Genomic DNA, 20,697 nt, shown 5'->3' on the forward strand with positions numbered 1-20,697 from the left:
CGGCCATGGCTCACGGGCCCAGCCGCTCTGCGGCATGTGGGATCTTCCTGGACCGGGGCACGAACCCGTGTCCCCTGCATTGGCAGGCGGACTCTCAACCACTGCGCCACCAGAGAAGCCCTGGTCTGTGTACTTTTAAGAAGTGGAATTCTGAAAACTGTAAAGTAAAAGATTGCTCTTTAACTGTCAAGAGAATTTTAAGTTCTCTGTGAGTCACTAGGTTCATCCTCAAAACCTGATGCAAACTCTCATATCCATATTGACTAAACCTAACCCTTCTGCATTTTCTACTTAGATTTTGTTACCCACTCCATCTAGATAAGTTTCAGTACAATTTTGTTGTCAAATTGCCACTTGATTCCAAGAGCTCCCGGAAGTGGGTCACTAGTTGGAGTCTAGAAATCATTTTGTATATAGCAATTTTCATAGTACAACCATATATTCCTGTTATTTCATGAATGATATCACATTCCAATCCATGTCTCTTTAGAAAACAGAATAATCGCCGAAGTAATTGCTAGGAAGTAATGAGTTAAAGCAAGGTGGACAAAGGCAGTCTAACTTCCCTAAGGTTAACAGTAAAGGTTTAACTAGAATATCAGAATGGGAAAGGAATAAAAGGTTGGAAAGGAAAGATACCTGGGAAGTACATAAAAGGTCTCAAATTTCAAGAATTCAGATCTGACACCATGATGTGATGGGAATATTGGTATTTGTGTGACAATCATTATGGCAACTGTATAGAACAAACAGAATAGTGAGAGACATCAGGTAGGAAAATAAGGAGAAGAGTTGTAATAATTTAGAAATTGACTTGTAAGACACACAGCAATGCCTCCTAACCTGTAAGTCTTAGATTTGGGGGTACATCAAGCCAACTTAATGTGAATTTTCTCCCTTAATAGAACATTAGCTCCATAATGGGAGAAGACTGCCTTATACCCACAGTGTATTTTCAGACCCTAGTACATTATTTAGCATAAAAGTGGCTCTCTAAAAGTATAGTCTAAATCTGAATGTAAATGTTGTTGTAATTAATAAAATAATTCACTTAAAAAGTATTGCTGAATTCCTAGAATCTTTTAATACAAAATTTCCAATCAACAGAAGTAGTGAAGTACAACTGTTAGTTCTTTTTTCAGCCGCATCGTGTGGAGTGCAGCATGTGAGATCTTAGTTTCCCAACCAGGGATCCAACCCGCGCCCCCTGCACTGGAAGCGTGGAGTCTTAACCACTGGACAGCCAGGGAAGTCCCACAACTGTCAGTTCTTATGGTTGGTCTGATATTTTTTCCTACGCTGGTTCCAAGTCATTTTCCTGCAAGGTTAAGAACTCCCACCCTAGGATAGTAGATTAACTAGAGAAAGTAAGGAAAAGACGTAGAAGAATCAGTATGACTTAGCAGAAAATCCAACAGGAGAATTATTAAGATTGCAACCCACAGGATCAAAATGTGCTCCCAAAACACGTAATTCTTTCATGCCTATGTCTGTGAGGTTTTGTTCCCTTTGCCACATGCTGCTCCTTGTATCCCCAGTGCCAGGAACACATGTACTCACTAAACGTTTGTTAAATGACTGGTAACTATTTTTCCGCATTATCAAGTCTCATGTGATCTGGAGGTACATATGAGATTAGAGACTGAAAAATTCAGTAGCCTTAATAGTGGCTGAAGTCCCTAAAGAGGGACAAAAGACACAGGAAGAGGGCATTACAAGGGACAAGAAAATACACATATTGTGGACCACAGCCAGCAAAAGCCAGAAAAGCTTTGAAGGTTTACTCAATTGTGTCAAAAACAACAAGACGATCAAGGATAATGACTGGGAAAAAGGGCAACTGAAATGGCCTGAAGATCACTGCTGTCATTAGCAATGCTGGCTTTAACTGAGCAGCAATTAAAATGATCTGTAATTATGAATCTCCTAGACAGGACACAGCTGGATGGAACCTCAGAGCAACCCAGGGCACCTTGGTTTGTCAGATACCTATTTGGAATTCTGAACCTGGTCTTGGTGCTAAGTATAACTAGAGCCAGCCTGACTTTGATTAATACCTTCCAGGTCACAAGTCCCAACTCTGATATTGCAAAACTGTTTATTCACCAGCCACATATACATATATGTATATACATATACATATCAGTTACTGAGAACTGATTTTCCTTAAGTTCACAGGCAATCAGGATGCCATTCAACTTTGCTTATGCATACTACATATAGGCTTCTTTCTCCAGGAATCAAAGTGAGTGGAAAACAATAAGGCAATAAGTTCTGGTTCTGCTCTATCTTTAGTCTATGACCCTAGCCTAGGCAAACCATGAGTTAAACAATAATGCCCTACTTCTAAAACACACACAAACAAACAGAAAGATAACGATTGCAGGTAATCAGAAAGATGTTAAAAAAAAAAAAGCTAATCAACACTACACAAAGCCGGGTTATATATGCACCCATACTTCATGACCTTCCAGCAGCCACTTCAAAGACAAGAAAGCAAGCCAGGGAACATACAAAACAGGGCAGCTAAGAAGTGTTTACAAAAATAAAGTAGCTTTTACCTTCAAAGAGTAAGAACTCCGATCTGGAAAGAAAATTAAGATGATAAAATTGAATTCCATGTAAAATCATAGTGGTTGCAGATAAGATACCACAGTCTGGCTCCATTTTATTCCAAGTAATTTAAAACAAATCCTGAAACACTAACTAGGAAATGTTTTAAAATTGGTAAAAAGAAATCTCAAATCACAAGATGATTAGTAAACTTGTGACAAAAGCCACAAATACAAAAAAATTTTTAAAAAGAGAGTAGTTAACCATAAATAGGTTTAAGAAGGTTCAATTAATGAAGGCTACACTGATAGCAATATTTATTTACAAAACGGAAGCTTCTCAGCTATTCAGAGGCTACCATTAGTCTTACCATCACAACACAAAATAATTCTTATGCTGTCATTTCTATGAAACTAGTCTTTGGCCCCACCTATAGTTCTGAGCTGGGGAAACTAATAGTCTAACCAACTAGTTAGTAATACCCCAGTTATTCAATATTTCAAAGAAGCCTAATGACATTTACCAGATAAGACTGCACACAGCAAGTAAAACCCAGAAGGCAGTACAGAGTGGTGGTTAAAATGTGAGCTCTGGTATCAGACCAACCGGGGTCAATTCAGGATTGGCCACTTCTAGTCAGGAGGACCTTGGACCAAAATGTCACTGTCTCAGTTTTCACATTTACACTTACTTAAGACAATGACAGCCCATTGGAAGCATTCAGTATTAGTTCTTCTGCCAAGTTTGTTTTTGACTGAAATTATAACCACTTCATCGTGTTAACCTCAGTTCTCTCTTAGTGATTAAAATTTCCAGCTAGCAATTATAGGTCTTAGAACTTCTTAAAAGAGAAAATGTTCATAGGTGAAAAACAGAAATAACAGTGTGTATTATTAGACACTAACCAGTTTTGTTACGACATCACGGAGTTTGAAACAGCTTGACCTCATGAGGGGCCTTATGAATTACAGGGAATGGAGAAAAAAAATATTTTTAGTAAATCTACTCCATTTGAACAAAGCAACATCTGTATGTCTGTTTATCTTCAGGGAGGTAAGAAATATTTCAAAGAACTGCCCATTATTTCAACCCTGACCAGGGATTTCTCACTTAAAGGCTCAGTTTTCAGTAAGGGAAAAATAGATACAAATATAAGGAAACCTACCTTCACATTTGTTCTTTCAAATTCATATGGTCACTCCATCTTTACATTTTAAAATTTGAACTGTACAGTGAAAATTCCTAAAATCAAGTTACTTTGATCATATCCAGTGGATACTAAACAATTTTAGTTAAAAAATTCATGATATATACATTTTACAAGCTCTTCTCTCTAGGAGTAATCCAAATCATACACATTATTCATGTATTCCAATTATAAGCTGAATATTTTATTATGAGCACAGAACCCCTTTCAAATTTCCAATGGTGTTTTTTCTGGAAGATTTGGTTTGATGATCCCTACTATTTATAAATCTATTACTGCCTCCTGGAATCTTTTCTAAATTCTTTGAGGATAATGATGACTTACTATTTGTATTTCTAACTCCTGAAATGTAAAACACTCAATGATTGTAAAATGAAGGACAACATATCAATTATCAATGTTAGGTACAGACTAGACTTATTAACCTTTTCAATAAATAACTGACTTTTAGTTGATTATCTAGATTTGGTTGATAATGTACAAGATGAATCTATTTGATTATATCCCTTCCTACACATTAACAGGTTGATCAAGATGTTACTGTACTTTCTGAAAAGAAAAAGAAAAGTTAATTACTGTTACAATACTTCTCAAGGACAAAATCCAGTATGGGGAACTTTTGGTAGTTCTTACTGTCATACTGAAAGCCCACACTATGGAGAAAGCAGCTGTATATTTTGCAATCTTGTTAAGGTGAAAAACATGTTACATTAATAAAAATAAGAGTAAAGTTAATAATTTTCAACACCACATGTCATGATGAAGCCTCAATTTGACTTTGCTATTTATTACAACTATTTAAACATTTTTCCCAAATATTTATTGGTAAGCAAGATCACATAAATTATATGCTGAGAATTCATGTCAGTGTTCAGCTGCTGGAATACAGTTAGTCAAACTTCTTTCTTCCAGACTACTATACTATACATCTATAGACTTAAATATTCTGCCCCAGACAGAATCTTTGGGTAAATTTTAAGAAGCAGTCATCATTGCTTTGACCTACTTTGCAGATTTAAATATAAAGCAACACTAAAGCTGATATAAAAATATTACTTTTAAAACAGCAATGATAGTGACTTTTCAGAAAATATTGGCCAGATCCTTTATTAATGTAATATTTCAAATCATTAATAATCTCCTTCTGGGAAACATTTAGTCTACACCAAACAAAACTAATCATGTAAAAGTTCCGTTAAGGAGAGAGCTAGTTTTCTTAGAGCCAGATCAACTGATCAGTTATAAACTCAAAGAAATGACTTAAGTTCAGGTATCATAAATAAAAAGTCTTCAGCTAATCCCTTATAGCATCACGTTACCATCATGGTGACTTAAATTCAGGACTGCTGAGTACTGGGAATCCCTGAATCTATTCTGAAATACTCCATTATTTTAAGCAATGGACCAAATTACATAGAATTCTAGAAGCAAGACATTACAGTCCTTAAGAATTAATAGGCTTTTAACAAAAATATTGATATCTGGTTACCTATATACCATTTTTATATAGCTCAGATTTTCATGAAATAGAACAGTAGAGAAAACCCTGAATAATCTAAAGCCATAATTTTTTTTATTAAAAAAATTTTTTTTACAGACCACCTTTCTTTCTGCATCAGGGAAGGAAAATAGGTTCTCTACATGACCAATTTTACGGCTGACTATACTGGCTCCTTTTATGTGTTAATTCTGTATCTTGTGCACGCGCGCGCACACACACACTGAGGTTTCGTTTAAGTGAAGGCCTTTAACAAACTTTTCTACCATGTCCTTGAAAAATGTAGAAGAACTGAAACCAAATGTTAGATAGATGGGGATGGCTTATTAATACAACAACATTTTAAAAAATACTCAGGACTTCCCTCCTGGAGCAGTGGTTAAGAATCCGCCTGCCAATGCAGGGGACATGGGTTCAAGCCCTGGTCCGGGAAGATCCCACATGCCGCCGGAGCAACTACGCCCGTGTGCCACAACTACTGAGCCTGCGCTCCAGAGCCCACGAGCCACAACTACTGAGCCCCTGAGCCACAACTACTGAAGCCTGCGCCTAGAGCCCGTGCTCTGCAACAAGAGAGCCACCACAATGAGAAGCCCACGCACCACAACAAAGAGTAGCCCCCGCTCGCCGCAACTAGAGAAAAAAAGCCCACATGCACAGCAATGAAGACCCAACATAGCCAAAAAATTTTTTTAAATTAAAAGAATTCAATTAAAAAAAACCCAATACTTTAAACGCTAGTATAGACCAAACTCAGGGATGAAGATTAATTTGGATTTTGTGAATAAGTGAAATTTTAAAATTTTAAGTAAAAAAATATTTTTTTTAAAGTCAATCAGAAAGTGGCATTCCCTTTCCAAATCAACTGTAAGTTTGCTTAGTTAAAAATGGCTTTTCTGGAGACCAAAATCCAATATATTTTGGCCTAAACTTTTATAAATGAATAACGGAAGAAAAACAAAACAAATGGCAACTGAACTATCATCACCACACACACACACACACACACACACACACACATTCCCTTTAGCAATCCATTTTAATCTAGGACTTTACAGTTGACCCTTGAACGACACAGGTTTGAAATGTATTGGTCCACTTACATGTGAATTTTTTTCAATAGTAAATACTATATAGTACTATATGATCTGTGGTTGGTTGAATCCGAGAACGTGGAATGGCATACACAGAGGAACCGTGCATAAGGAGGGCCAACTGTAAGCTACATGTGAATTTCCCACTACAAGGAGGGCTGGTCCCTGTAAACCCTGTATTGTTCAAGGATCAAAGCTACTCTAAATTCAAATTAGTTTTACTTTATTTTAGGCATAAGTTAAAGTAAACATAAAATTAAACATTTAAGTCTAACCTGACTTATTAGGCCTATTCCTAAACTAGTAGTTATGAGTGTATACTCAGGCAGAACAGGGTTTGAATCCTGGCTTCGCCACTTTATAGAACCACCAGCTATGCAAAAAATATTACTTAAATCTCAATCTCTGAGTTCCTCATATTTAAAGTAGGGACAATACCACCTACCTTAAAGGGTTGTTGATTACATGATACACAAAATATAAAGTGATTCCTTTAGCACAGTGCCTGGTAACACAATACTCACACAATAGTTAGTATTATTAACCTACCATTAAAAAAATGCTTGGCATAAGGAAACAGCAGAATATTTCTTTTCCATACTTCATCTATAATATTTTTTTATTTTTCAAAATAAAGTTTTAGAGTTGAAAGTAAGATATTTTATCAGTTCCCAGGGACTACATCCTAGTCCTTCTTTATATAAAAATGGATACCGTTTTTGGTATGGATACCTGCCATTTCTATTCTTTACATTTCCCATCTGTTGACCTTAATCCATATAAATTATTTTTAAAGTCATCTTTAATGATTTTCTTCCTTAATCTGCTTTAATTTTTCACCACCAAAGGCTTACTTTGACCTGATTAATGAATGTTAACTTTTTTTTTTTAAGTCAGAGATTTCAAGAAAAATAATACCACATGGCTATTTTTTGTTACCTATTAGCCTTCCCTTTCTGAGCTGTCAGAAGTTATTTTTATTTTATCTTCCATGACTTTTTGTATCTGTTTTCTGATGTAATTCCTAAATAAACATGCCATGACACTTCCTCAGCCACCTAGTCTTTTTTGCTTTTTCCTTCTTATTTTCCATCAGTTCCCTAAAACTATTAATGCCTGATTTTCAAAACTCATTTCATTTTCTTGCAGATTATGCTCTTAACCTTTCCTTGGGATCTAAACACAATAAACATTTGTGGTGGCCATTACTAAAGTTTTTAATCTCCAACTAGATCCACCTAGACCAACCATCCTACAAACCACTGTAAACATCTGTTGTTGGTATCTTTTCTGCTAAGGTGTACTCTCTAAAAACCCCCCAAATGTGATATAATCTATGACCATGCTATTTATTCAAAGTGTAATTAGGGACATTGACATCACCTACGAGTACGTTAGAAGTGAAGATTCTTGCTCCATCTCAAATTATTGACTCAGAATCTGCATTTTTAAAAAATCCCCAGGGATTCCCATCCACATTAAAGTTTGAGAAACACTGTTGAATGGTGAACTGTGACCTAAACAGTTTAACTAAAAAGTTAAAATAATCACCAGAAGTTCTTACAAAATTATTTTGATAAATGCAACAAACGGTCTCATTTATCTTTTTCCCACCTTTGAAAAGTCAAATAAAAATGACATTACAACTAACAAGCATACTTACATTACTCTTCAGGATTTAAAAAGACATTTCAATAACAATATTTATTGTTGGTTATATTTAAATAGATCAAATTGTTTTCCACACCAACTCTACATAGATGATACTTAAATATTATTAATCTGATAAGGTTATACTTCTTAACAGGAAGCGTGGAAAGAAAGTTTCAATATGATAAACCAATGCTAAACATGTACCATCTAACCAAAATATTTAGTTATACCTAACTTGCCAGAAGTATGCCCAAGTCGTTCTGACCAAAGCAAATGAGGTACTTGAACAATAACGAAATATATAAACACATACCATTATAATCAATGGGTTCAAATAAAAACAAGATTTGTCTTGATGATATTTTTCACTTTTTTTCCCACAAAATTTCAAAATAGTGATTTAGCTGATAAACAGTAATGGCCTTTTAGAATATATTAACCTCTGCTTAATCTACTTAAAAACCTAGGCAACTGAAATTTGCAGATTTAAAGGATTCCTGGCGGAAGCTTGAAATTAACACCCTGAGAACCACCTGTATAGATGTCTCTGTCTCCAGATTCTATTAAAAAGTGCTCAATATAGTACATGAGATCTCTAATTATGCAATATTTTCATATTTAAGGAAATATCTTCCCCTTTACATGTTTGAAAACTGAGGCTGAGCTCCTTTTTCACCAATGTTACTATACTTAACAATATTGGTCCTCACCTTTAACCCTGTGGGAAAAAACTTTTAAGTGACCAAACCTCACATTATTTTAAAAGGCATGACTAAGTTGTACAATTTTATGACTAATTTAACCTCCTGTCCTCTTAATAAATGGACAGCTAGGCCTAAAGTCACCCTTAGGGAATTTTAAGTAAATAGGTGAATAAAACACTACTCTTGCTTATTAGTTTTTTGAGGAAATGTCTATACATGATTGTGATTTCAGTCACAGATTTCAAGTCTAAATAAACAGAAATGTGATTTCTTTCATAGCAATAGGAAGATATTCCCCTATGTGAATAAAATATACTCCGTAGGGAAAATACTTAATAAAATCTTATTTCTAAAAATAAATAAATTTAGAGCTTTAGGTAGAGCCAAAAGACACCAATAGAGCCTAAGCCTAAAATGATCATCAAAAATCAACCTCCTTCTATTTTTGGAAAACATACACCATAAAGCAGTGAGCTGCACCACCCCTGCCCCAATCCGCCCCGATCCCCAGCTCTGCCAACTCCTAAAGGTGTCCAAGTTTAGATATTTTTGCTGTCAGAACATTCCTTACTGTCTCAGTGAGTGACCTCTTGATTTGGGAGAAAAGGAAAATAAAAACAGTAAACTCTTTCTGGAAAATATTGACCAAAGAATTTTGTCTACTCTTTCTTAAACAATAGGGTACACTTTTTCTTCCCCATAGCTCATATTTTCTTAACAGTCTTCATTTAAAAGAGACAAGACAGAATGTATTACTACTCCTTCTGAATGGTTTCTTACTCGATTTATTTACAAATCATTAGGTCACTTTCCTCCTAAATCCTTATTGTTATTAATGGTACAGTATTCAGAGGAATGAGCACAGTACTTCCAGTAAATTTCCATTCTGAGTTGCAGAGCTTCTACCTTTTTGACTGGTAAGGAACTAAGTACACCTTCAAGGAAAAGAAGTCACAAGAAATACTACTAGATTAGGGCTATCTTTAAGACAATGGGATCAGTATGAAACAGAAAGCCTTCTATATGGTATTTCTTACACACTGGAGATATTTCCCAGTGATGCACCTAAATCCTCCAACATAGCCTTTCTCAAATATTCCCTCACTTCTCTTTCACTTGCTGAAATGTCATGTCAAGGGGTAAAGGACACTGGGAGAATAAAATGCCTACTAAAAGCACTGTACAAGTGTTTCCCTTTGCCCAACTCTGTTTTCTAGGATCATTTCCAATGTGGATATGCCACAATTTCACCAGAGAAGCTTTATAAGTAGCCTATTATGCCAAAGACAACAATCCCATCTGACACCTGTAGACCCAGTTCTAACCCCAGTAAAGCTACTTCCTGATACTCTAATAAACCCACTAGAGTTCATTCGGTACTTTTATTTTCACTATCCCACTCCTTCACTACCTTCACTTGAACAGGTGCCCAATATCTAGTACTAAATTTGAGGAACAGAACTCCATTTGACTACAAAAGTCTCAATTATAGTACTATTGAATCTTTTTTGCACAGTTGAACCCATCACACCCCACCCAAAATCACCAACACAACACTTTGAACATGTTAGATTTTATTAAAAATATTTAACATTGTACAAATATTCCAACACAGTTATGGTACCTGAACACTGTACCAAAAGCATTAATTTTTATTAAACTGCTGATTAAATGGTCTTGCAAATGTTCCTATTTTAATATTCTCATGTTACTGTATGCGTATCAGCAATGTAATGTTTGCAGGAGCTTTCAGCTCAATTATAGAAATAGCCTTATAACAGTACTAGACATCATAATAAGACTCATTAAAGTACAATTCTATCTGTGTTACTCAACAGGCTAGAGAAGTCCCCTTTGTCCAACCATCATAAATGAGACATCAAGATACGCAATGTTCATGGGATCCTGACAAAGTTACTACAGAAAATGAAAGCCCTTTTTTATATTTGAGGAATTCAAGTTTTCCCCCATAATGCTTCCTTCTTTTTTGGTCCCATGAAATGTATTTTATTGTTAGTGTATAAAAGCCAGTAAGTTTGCACTGCATTTTCCTTAAGTTATATGAACCCCTCAGCACTACTTGAGTGATCCTATTGCTAATTATAAAACTTCCCTAGGATAACACGGTATTAAGTGCAATCTAAAAGTTCGACACCCCAATCATTTCTATCACTGATACATGCATAAAACGTGTCAGAAGAGAAACAAGTACTTTAACACAATGATACAATCACTGCAGTTCTTAAAGTATAATTTCATTGTAGTAATATACAGCTACTCTATAGCAAGCTTACAGATAAAGGTTTACATTCATGACACTGACTAGCCCATTAATACCTAGGAGATTCTCCCTAGACTGATACGCCCAACCAACAAAGAAGGCATAAGAATATTGAGGAGGTTCTAGGCATGAAAATTCATAATTACTTTTAACCAGTGCTTATGTTATACTACAATTACTTTTTATGTGGTAAATAGTCAGAAATGCCTAATTATTACATTTAATTTCCTCAATTTATACTTTATCATCATAGAATCCCCTGAGTATGAGATTTTGCTCTTCAGTAATGACCTAAAAATCTACTCTAATTCTATCAATATCTACTAATCCCATCAGCTGTCATGGGTTTCAGACGAAACACAAGTTGATAGATTTGTGTTACTGCTATATTCAAGGTCCTAATATTTCAGTTATGTAATTTCCTCTTGACCTAAAGTCATCATATCAAATGTACTTTTAAACTGAGCCCACTCTTGTTTGTCAAATTGCTAAAACTTTTAAGTTTCATTTTATAACGTTAGTATCTCTTTTGGAGGACTTTAAAAAATAATTTATCCTAGTGTTTAAACCTTCCATTCTATTAACACCTTCCTATTTTATTTTTTATTTTTTTTTGCGGTATGCGGGCCTCTCACTATCGTGGCCTCTCCCATTGCGGAGCACAGGCTCCGGACGTGCAGGCCCAGCGGCCATGGCTCACGGGCCCAGCCGCTCCGCGGCACGTGGGATCCTCCCGGACCGGGGCACGAACCCGCGTCCCCTGCATCGGCAGGCGGACTCTCAACCACTGCACCACCAGGGAAGCCCCACCTTCCTTTTTTTTTTTTTTTTTACTAACATTCGTGTGCAATAAATATTTTTAAAGATGCATTATAAGCTCATCTACCCCATAAAAATGTAAATATAAGGAAAATATTAGAGGGATTGAAATCACATAAAATAAAGTAAATTTACTGTTTCTCCAAGAGATTTAGAGTCTATCTTGACCACTTAAAATATACCCTGCATATTTCATTACTTCATACTTGCAGGCCTTTCCTGCTTATATACGAATTTGAGAATAAAGAGTATGAAGTACTTATTATATGTTCCTATTAAGAACCGTATTACCTAATATTAAAGTCTTATTTTTCTACAAGGCTGACATAAATGCCCACTTACAGAATATGGGCATTCTCCCAAACTTAATGACCCACTACTGACAAAAAAAAAAAAATAGGAAAAAAAAAAGTTCTTACCAATAATTCCACTGGTTATCGTCCCCAGCGAACCCCACCTAGCAAGTCGACATCATGACATGTCAGGTCAGGGCAGCCTCAACCTCGCTTCCCTGATAGTCAGGTGATAAAAGGAAGGAGTTAAAACAGGAAAAGTACACTTGCAGATTTCTGGATAACATCTGAAAATGATTAAAAAACAGAAACAAAACAAAAAACCCAGAGCTTCTGGTAACCTCTAAATAAAAAGTATATATGTATATATATTTAAAAGGAAAAAAAACTTTCCTAGAAAGATTAATAATGATCACTTCCAATTAAATATTTATATTAAATTACTGACCAATACATTAAATATGCAATATTTTTAAAGTTTAGTGTTTGCATTTCAAAAATAAAAACTAATCAACAAACTTCTAATGCAAAAGTAAACATGCCTTGTCAATGGATTTGTCATTCTGGATTCTCTAGTCAGTCACCCAATCCACTGTCTTAGAACAACTAAGTTAACAGAAGCTCCCATTCTCAGAGAAACATAAACACACTTATAAATCCAGTGCACTCTTTCTATAAGGCTTTTTCTTAGCTGCTCACTTAAGTGGCTTCACATAATAAAGAACAACAATAACAATTCTTCTATATACTTTGGTTGGCTTTAAGAATACTGGATAGTTCAATATAATAAACTTCTCTTTGGAAAAATCAAAATGGTAAATTTTAACATCTTCAGACGTCTTTTTAATTGACAAGTGATAGCCTTATAGCAAGTATTTACTGGAAGGGTTTGGTTTTACAAATAATACACAATTAATAAAACGTAGGTATGATTATCCAAATGGGCAGGAGGCAAATGATGCAATGAGTTTCAAGAATATTATATGGCTTTATGCTAGGAATGGAATTTTACGTCCCTTCTCTTCTGGAATTTAATATATATAATTTATTTCGATGCATGCTGACCTTTTTAAAAAGAGGGTTCAACTCCTAAATCACATTTCAAAGTCAAATGAGAGAAAAATTATCTACTAACAGAAAGCATTGGGCTTTCTTATGCAGAATAACCCCAGTAACTAGAATAACTGAAAAACAATTATGCTGAACTCTTTTGTTTAAAAAAACTACCTACAGAACCATAGTAACTCAATTTCCACATCAATTGATCAAATAAACTTGGAATTATTAAAAATCTGGCTACTTATTAGAACTTTTTTGCTTTAAAAAAATTAAAACACCATCATATAAATACATACATTTAAGCAACTGCTATAAATGAGTGATCAAATAAAAATTAGTATTTCATTATGGGGAGGGGGCATATATATGTCAATCTCAGGAGGGTACCTACAAAGAAGAGGTCATCCTCAATATAAAGTAAAAATCTTTCCCAACACAAACGTTACTGTAGCAGGCTCAGAAGTAAAACCAAATGAATTAGGTTGGGGAACAAAAAAGATGGCAGGAGAGTCAGAAATCAGATTTCCCAGAACTCATAATTTGTGCCTATTTAAGAAAAAATCTCATGCAAATCTAGAATAAAAATCTCCTCAACTGACATTTTTCAGGTTTGTATATTATTTAGATTGTTAAATTTATTACTTCTGTGAAAATTTAAGCTCTGAAGCTATTTTCTCGGAATAGCTTATAATAAGACATCAACAAGGGAAAAGCTCTAGAGTGAGATTTAATGCTTATAAAGTTTTGTCTGTCTGTTAAAAAACCTATAAGGCAATATTAGAGGGACACCTCTATAGATATATTTTTAATTGGTGAGAGCGAAATATAATTTGTAATTAAAGAAAAGGATTTTGACATGGAACCTAGGTTTGATTCTTATGTTCTTACTAGGGTTTATATTTTAGGATGGGCGGGGAAAGCACATAAATTACTTTTTCAGAATCACTTCTATTCCCATTCCTAATTTTGTTCCTAAGAACTTTGTAGCTGGTAACATCTAAGTTGTAAGAAATACAAACAATTCAAATTTTATTTCTAGATCTTCTCTTCTTTCCAAGAAAAATCAAGGTTTTACTTAAGTCTAATTTAGATTTATAGTTATAGCTTCAAATTGTATTTTCAAAGTTTAAAGGCAGAATTTAAAGAATGTTTGGTGTCTTTACTTGCATACATGGGCATGAGAAAAACCACCAGATCTAAGCTTCATCAAATAGATACCCATGTTAACTTGACCCTATTATACACAGCAATTATATATAATTCCTTTATTAGCTTCCAACATAAAAGGAATATTAACAAGGTCTGTTAACTTACTATACTATGTAATAAGTGTACTTTTAAAGAGAAATCAGATATATTGACTTTCATCAGCAAATATTCATTTTCCTCCTCAAAGTCAAAAAAGAAGCCATGAAACCCAAAATATCTACCTGAGCTCACAAGGAATTAAGTGGCTTATAATTTTGAAATCTAATACTCCACTCCTGTCATAAAAGACACCAAACAAGAACAAAACACAAAATAAAGGTGTGCCCATTTTAATTATTCTCCAATGGCTTATTTTTATAATTTAAAAACATTTTAGATTCACCTAAGAATAGAAGGGAAAATTTTATTGGTAATTTGAAAATGATAGAGTTTTCTGCACTGTTAGGGTCAGATTCTTTTGTTCCTTTTATTCTCAAGCAAAAAAAAGTAGTTACAATAAATCAGAATTTCTCAAGGAAATGGAAATAGATGCTATGACTTGGCCAACAAAACTTTAGCCATTCGAGTAGTAAAAAAAATTAAAATAAGAGGTATTAACAGAAAGTCAGAAGTAGGACTACTGGATATTTTTAAGCCTCTCTTAATAAGGCATGAGTGCTTCTCAGAGTAAATTTACATAGCAATAGGAAATTATATTCCTAAACCAGTAACTGAAGTGGTAGTCACAATCATGTATACTAAAAGTTTACATGAAGTTTAGTCCGCAGAGCAATTGACGCCACAGTACTAACATTTTTTCCTGTTATGTACATTCACTCCAGCAAATAAGGTCTTCAGACAACAAATTATCCTTTATAGAAAGAATGTGGGTCAAAATAAATTGCAGTCTGCTTCCCCAACCCCATTTTATTTAACGCAAATTATCCAATGCCTGCAAGAATGTTCAAAAGCCTTTGAACCTGTTTTTAATAAAAATAAAGGATAAAATTGCCAAATTAGGAAAGACTATGAGAGAACATCAATCAGTGCAGTGCTATTTGGAATAAATACTAGAATTTAGTCTAATTCTCAGTCTGATATCCACGATACATACTGGAATAGACAAATTTTGCATGAATTTGATCACTCACATAGGCAGTTATAGTTGGAAAACAATATTCCTTGCAAGGATTACGAATAAAATAATGTTTTAGGACACAATTGAATTTGAAATAGGTAATGTTTTGAATAGATTTTTGAGTTTTATTGAAATCTTACATGAACAAGAAATTGGAAATACAATCACATCAAAGAACAAATTGTCACGGCTTTGACGTTTAAGCCAAACAAATTTTGTAGGGCAGATTTCAAAAAGGTGTGAAGTTATAACAATTTAAAAACACAGTTGACCTACTTCTAGGAATGCAAAACATACAATCATAGGTTATTTTCAATACAAGAAAACTTAAATTTGTTTGCTTTAATTTCTTAAAACTACTAAGACAAAGCACTAGCTTGTATTTTTATTTACAGCATACTCCATACTGCTAGGTAATCTATCCCAAATCCAAAAAATGAAGCTGTCCAAAACCAAAGGTTCTGCAAAATCATGATTTAACAGTGTGCTCAGCTTGTTTTGAAGCTAAAATGAAGCCTGAAAGGATAAAAGCATTGTAACTCCCAGAATAAGGGAACTCTGCAAGCCCAATAATGTCCAAGAGCATTTATGAAAAGAGGAAAAAATAAAAAGACTTGAGTATATACACAATAGTGATTTCTTCAGCCCAATACAAATGGCAGCAAATTGCTACTTAAAGATGAAACAGATAAGCCAATTTTTTTTTTGAAGGATGTAGATCTAGAGCCAATCGTATCTTGCCAGTATCATTTTCAAGCCCTCACTTGTCTATTTCCACTGTTGCCCATAAGTATCCTGATAAAATTCCTGGTTGTCATTATTGTAACCATAGTTACCAGAATAGTCACCACCTTGCTGAAGCGGCTGTTGAGCGATGGGCTGGGAACCCCAGTTCTGTTGGTTGTTGGTCTGACGGCGCTTGGAATCAGGTTGGTTGTACCCATCTGCCTTTCTCTTGCCTCCTACATTGCCCCCACGGTTGCCCCGAGATCCACGGGAACCACGGCCTCTCTGCTGTTGTGCAGGACCCCCTCTGCCACCCCTAGAGCCTCTTGGTGGTCCCAAAGGTGCCCCCCTTTGTGAATAGCCAGCTCTACCTCTTGGAGGTGGTGCTCCCCGCCCCCTTGGTGGTGGTGGAGCACCTCGCCCTCCCCTTCCTCCTCCTCTTCCTCTTACTGCATAGCCATCATCATAGCCGTAGTAGGGATCTTCATAGCCTCCACGATAGTCATGATAATCATAACCATAGTAATCATCATAGTAATCTTCATAGCCATAGTAATCTGGAGGGTAGCCATATCCACCTCTCCCCCCACCACGACCCCGACCTCTAATTGGAGGTGGCATACGAGGAGGAGGGTGATAGTAATAATCTTCATACCTAGCAATGGAGGGAAGGGAGAAAAGAAAAAACAAATTAGTTTGCTTCAAGACTCTTCCTGACTTTTTAAATTACCTGATCTCTGTTACCAAGTTATTCTCTGTTCAAAGATGTATTTACTAAAATGTAGACTCACGCAGTGCTTCTGGAGGCCTGTCTAGCAGCTTGGCGCTCTTTCCTTTTCTTGTCTGGTGGCTTGGCTAAGACTATTTCAATTTCTTCCCCTTCTATTTCTTTGCCATTCATTTCATCCATGGCCTATACAAAATTAGGAAATAAATTTACTTTACACATAACAGTACTTTAAACATAACAAACATATCTGTGCCATTAACACACTTGATAAGCAATTTACTTCACAACTATTTTAATTTGCAAAATGAATATACCCACCAAGTTAAAAAAAATACACAAAGAGAGTACTTGTTCCCCTCAATCTTACTTTCTTATGTGTAAATTATGTTGAGAACAAAACTGATGTCCTACCATTATATTTAAAAAGATAGGGCTTCCCTGGTGGCACAGTGGTTGAGAGTCCACCTGCCGATGCAGGGGACACGGGTTCGTGCTCCGGTCTGGGAAGATCCCACATGCCGTGGAGCGGTTGGGCCCGTAAGCCATGGCCGCTGAGCCTGTGCGTCCGGAGCCTGTGCTCCGCAACAGGAGAGGCCACAACAGTAAGAGGCCCACATACCGCAAAAAAAAACCGATAAAAAGATTGGGGATTCCCTGGTGGCACAGTGGTTAATAATCCGCCTGCCAATGCAGGGGACACGGGTTCGAGCCCTGGTCAGGGAAGATCCCACATGCCGCGGAGCAACTAAGCCCGGGCGCCACAACTACTGAGCCTGCACTCTAGAGCCCGCGAGCCACAACTACTGAAGCCTGTGTGCCACAACTACTGAAGCCCACGCGCCTAGAGCCTGTGCTCCACAACGAGAAGCCACCGCAATGAGAAGCCTGTGCACCACAACGAAGAGTAGCCCCCACTCTCAGCAACCAGAGAAAACCCGCATGCAGTGAAGACCCAATGCAGCCAAAAATTAAATAAATGAATAAATAAATAATAAAAATAAATAAAAATAAAAAAAGATAAAAGATTGCCAGAGAGCTGCCTGTTGCTGCTACTTAAATCCAAAAACTTAATTCTAAATAACTTCCAAGCTTAGCCAAACCAAAGCAGTAAATTCACAACTGGAAAAACTGCCAGTAGTAACAAACTTTTCAGAATTCAAATTTTTAAACATGTGGCATTCAACATGTAAGTCTTAAACTGTTGATCTATAAAAATTTTAAGGATTTGAAACATAAATGAGGCTATCAGTGAAATTCAATAAGATACTGACCAAAAAAAGCCTAGGTCCCCCCCACAATGCTTAACCTGGAACACACTTTGCCTGAATAGTTAAAAGCACAAAGCCTAGCAAAGGCCTGAACTAATGAAGATTCAAGTACTCACCTGGAAAGCAGTAATCAAAAGTATTCTAGGCTCTAGTTTTTTATTTATGTAGTTCCACCTAATAGGCTCTGCCATAGGGTTCAGGGTTCAGGTAACTCAGTAACAAAGTATCAACTCCTCACCACAGCTTTTCTGTTCCCTATACAACCTTTTCCTCTCTGGATATACATAATAAAATGCTCTACCCATAAAGAATATTTAGTGCTTTACAAGTATCTAGACAAAGATTAAATCAGTATCTTCCTCTAACTAGTTTTTCCCCTTTACCACCTTAGCTTTTGGCTGCTTCAACTAAAGCAACTAAATGAGTCTATAAAACCTTCCTGGTATAAACAAAAGAATGGAGCATCTGTCTACTCTCCCCTCTGGCCATCCTGATTTCCAGTTACTGAGCTAGAAATCTTGTAATTTCAGAGACTTCTTTGGCAAACCACCCTTGAAAATTATTTTAAATTACGAACAACCAGTTATTTAATACCAACTGATTCAAAAGGAGTATTTAGAAGGTATACATGTATTAGTTATCTGTCCTTCGTACCACTGGCAATTCAAAAGCCACACATTAAATTCTGTATTAAGCTGTGAATTTTATAAGCAATATTGTCTCACTAATTAGCTTCCATCAAAAAGCAAACCAATAAATTCTAACTAGTCAAAGATTCTACAAGGCACATTTTAAAGCAGTACCCTGAGCAGGAAACAAAAACTGCTCATATTAGAGGTGGCATCACTTTAACCGACAGAACATGTAGGAAAAGAACCAGGCCTGAGTCATCAAGGATTTTGGATCTATCTCCCCAATTACATAAAAAAGCTTTTATTTTGTCTTGTCACCCCCCCTCCACCCCTCCCCCGCCTTCCGCCAAAAAGGAGAGAGGAACAAGAGGAAGAAGAAACCTGAAATTTCACCCACTAAGGATGGTACTGATCCATTATCATCAGAAAGCAGCAGAGTATTCGGGTTATATGTTCTAGACACCTTATGAAAAGACTTGTTTCACACTTTCCAATACTATCATCAACAAATAAATTAACTATTCCATGCAAGAAATATTTCTAACAACTACTGAAACTGGCAAAACACAGTCAATACTATGAGGATTCTAAAATGACTAAAGAAAGGCAAAACTATGAAGAACTAACCATTCCCTCAGAGCACAGCTACTGAATTAAATGTGTTGTACTAGGTATAAAGCCATGTACACTGCTCAGTTCCATTCACAGGTCCACAAACCAAGGTAAACAAAGTAGTTACGATACACTCATTACCATTTTAGTATTTATACCGGCTAATTACTATTCCTTGTAACATTTTCAAGGTATCATGCTATCAAACCTTAGGCTTATAAAAATAACAGAGAGATTAAAAATAACTTGCCTGAGATCACAAACCCAGTTAGTAATAATTAGGCTTTGAAATATGGAGTCTTACCTGTTATACTACTACCACTTCACAGAGATTATTAAAAGAAAGTTCCAGAGTTCGGTAAAAGCTGAAAACAATTTTATTTGCTTTTAAAGTCACTTTATGTGTTTAGCAAGTTTCAACAAAATTCAAGTATCAAAAAACAAAATTAAAAATTTTCTACCTTAACAGCTGCTCCTCTGTCTTCGAAATGAACAAATGCATAATCTTTCAACTTCTTCACTCTTTCAAGTTTTCCGAATTCAGAAAACGACTTTTCCAGTATTTCTTCTGTCACTGTAGTAGCCAAGTTTCTCACAAATAAAACTTTCACCTAATATAACAAATATACAAATTGGCATTGGCTACTTAATTTTAGCTGAAGTCCTATATTAAAGTATTTCTTCTTATCTTCATGGCATAGGCTTTTCTTCTCTAAAACATTAAGTATTAAAAGTGCTGTGATCTGGTAACTGACTATACTGCTGAACTGAATAAATAAGCATTTTCAGAACTCTAATGGAAAACTGATGAATTCATAAAAGTGTTAACAAAAGATCAAGATAAAAAAATTAATTACATGGGACTGAGCAAACTGATGAGCAATGATTATAATTTCTGTGACTTTCTGTTTGAATAAAAAAAAAAAAACCCACAAGGACTCAGAGGCAGAAAATATACAAATCAATTTTCACTGCAAAGTAAAGGAGCTGTTACAGTGGAGGATTCCTGGACTGAATGTCAATATTATGACCTAGTATGAGTGTGTTTCGTGTTTGGTGATTGCAATCATTGCTGCTTTTGTTGTGGTCATCCATTTACAATGCTTGGTGTCAGTTTATTTATCTCTTGTAAAAATAAAATACAGTGTGTGTGTGTAAAAAAAAAAAAAGAAGTATATTGTAACTTGGATGCTAATGATACTGTGCTACTGTATTTCTGTACACTATTTTTAGTAAGATAAA

The 20,697-nt window shown here is 35.5% G+C and overlaps 1 protein-coding gene across 1 annotated transcript in view; it reads right to left on the reverse strand.

Moving 5' to 3' along the window:
* Positions 1-8,130: 8,130 nt before the first annotated feature.
* HNRNPR (heterogeneous nuclear ribonucleoprotein R) overlaps positions 8,131-20,697 on the reverse strand; it is a 42,615-nt gene continuing 30,048 nt past the window's right edge. Inside the window, exons 9-11 of the mRNA XM_079946476.1 lie at positions 19,917-20,066; positions 17,005-17,126; positions 8,131-16,868 (exon numbers count right to left, since the gene is read on the reverse strand). Of these exons, the coding sequence (XP_079802602.1) occupies positions 16,256-16,868; positions 17,005-17,126; positions 19,917-20,066 (885 nt within the window). The 3' untranslated portion in view covers positions 8,131-16,255. The remainder of the gene's footprint in view (positions 16,869-17,004; positions 17,127-19,916; positions 20,067-20,697) is intronic.

The sequence above is a fragment of the Stenella coeruleoalba genome (assembly GCF_951394435.1).
Source record: "Stenella coeruleoalba genome assembly, chromosome: 1".
Classification (NCBI taxonomy): Eukaryota; Metazoa; Chordata; class Mammalia; order Artiodactyla; family Delphinidae; genus Stenella; species Stenella coeruleoalba.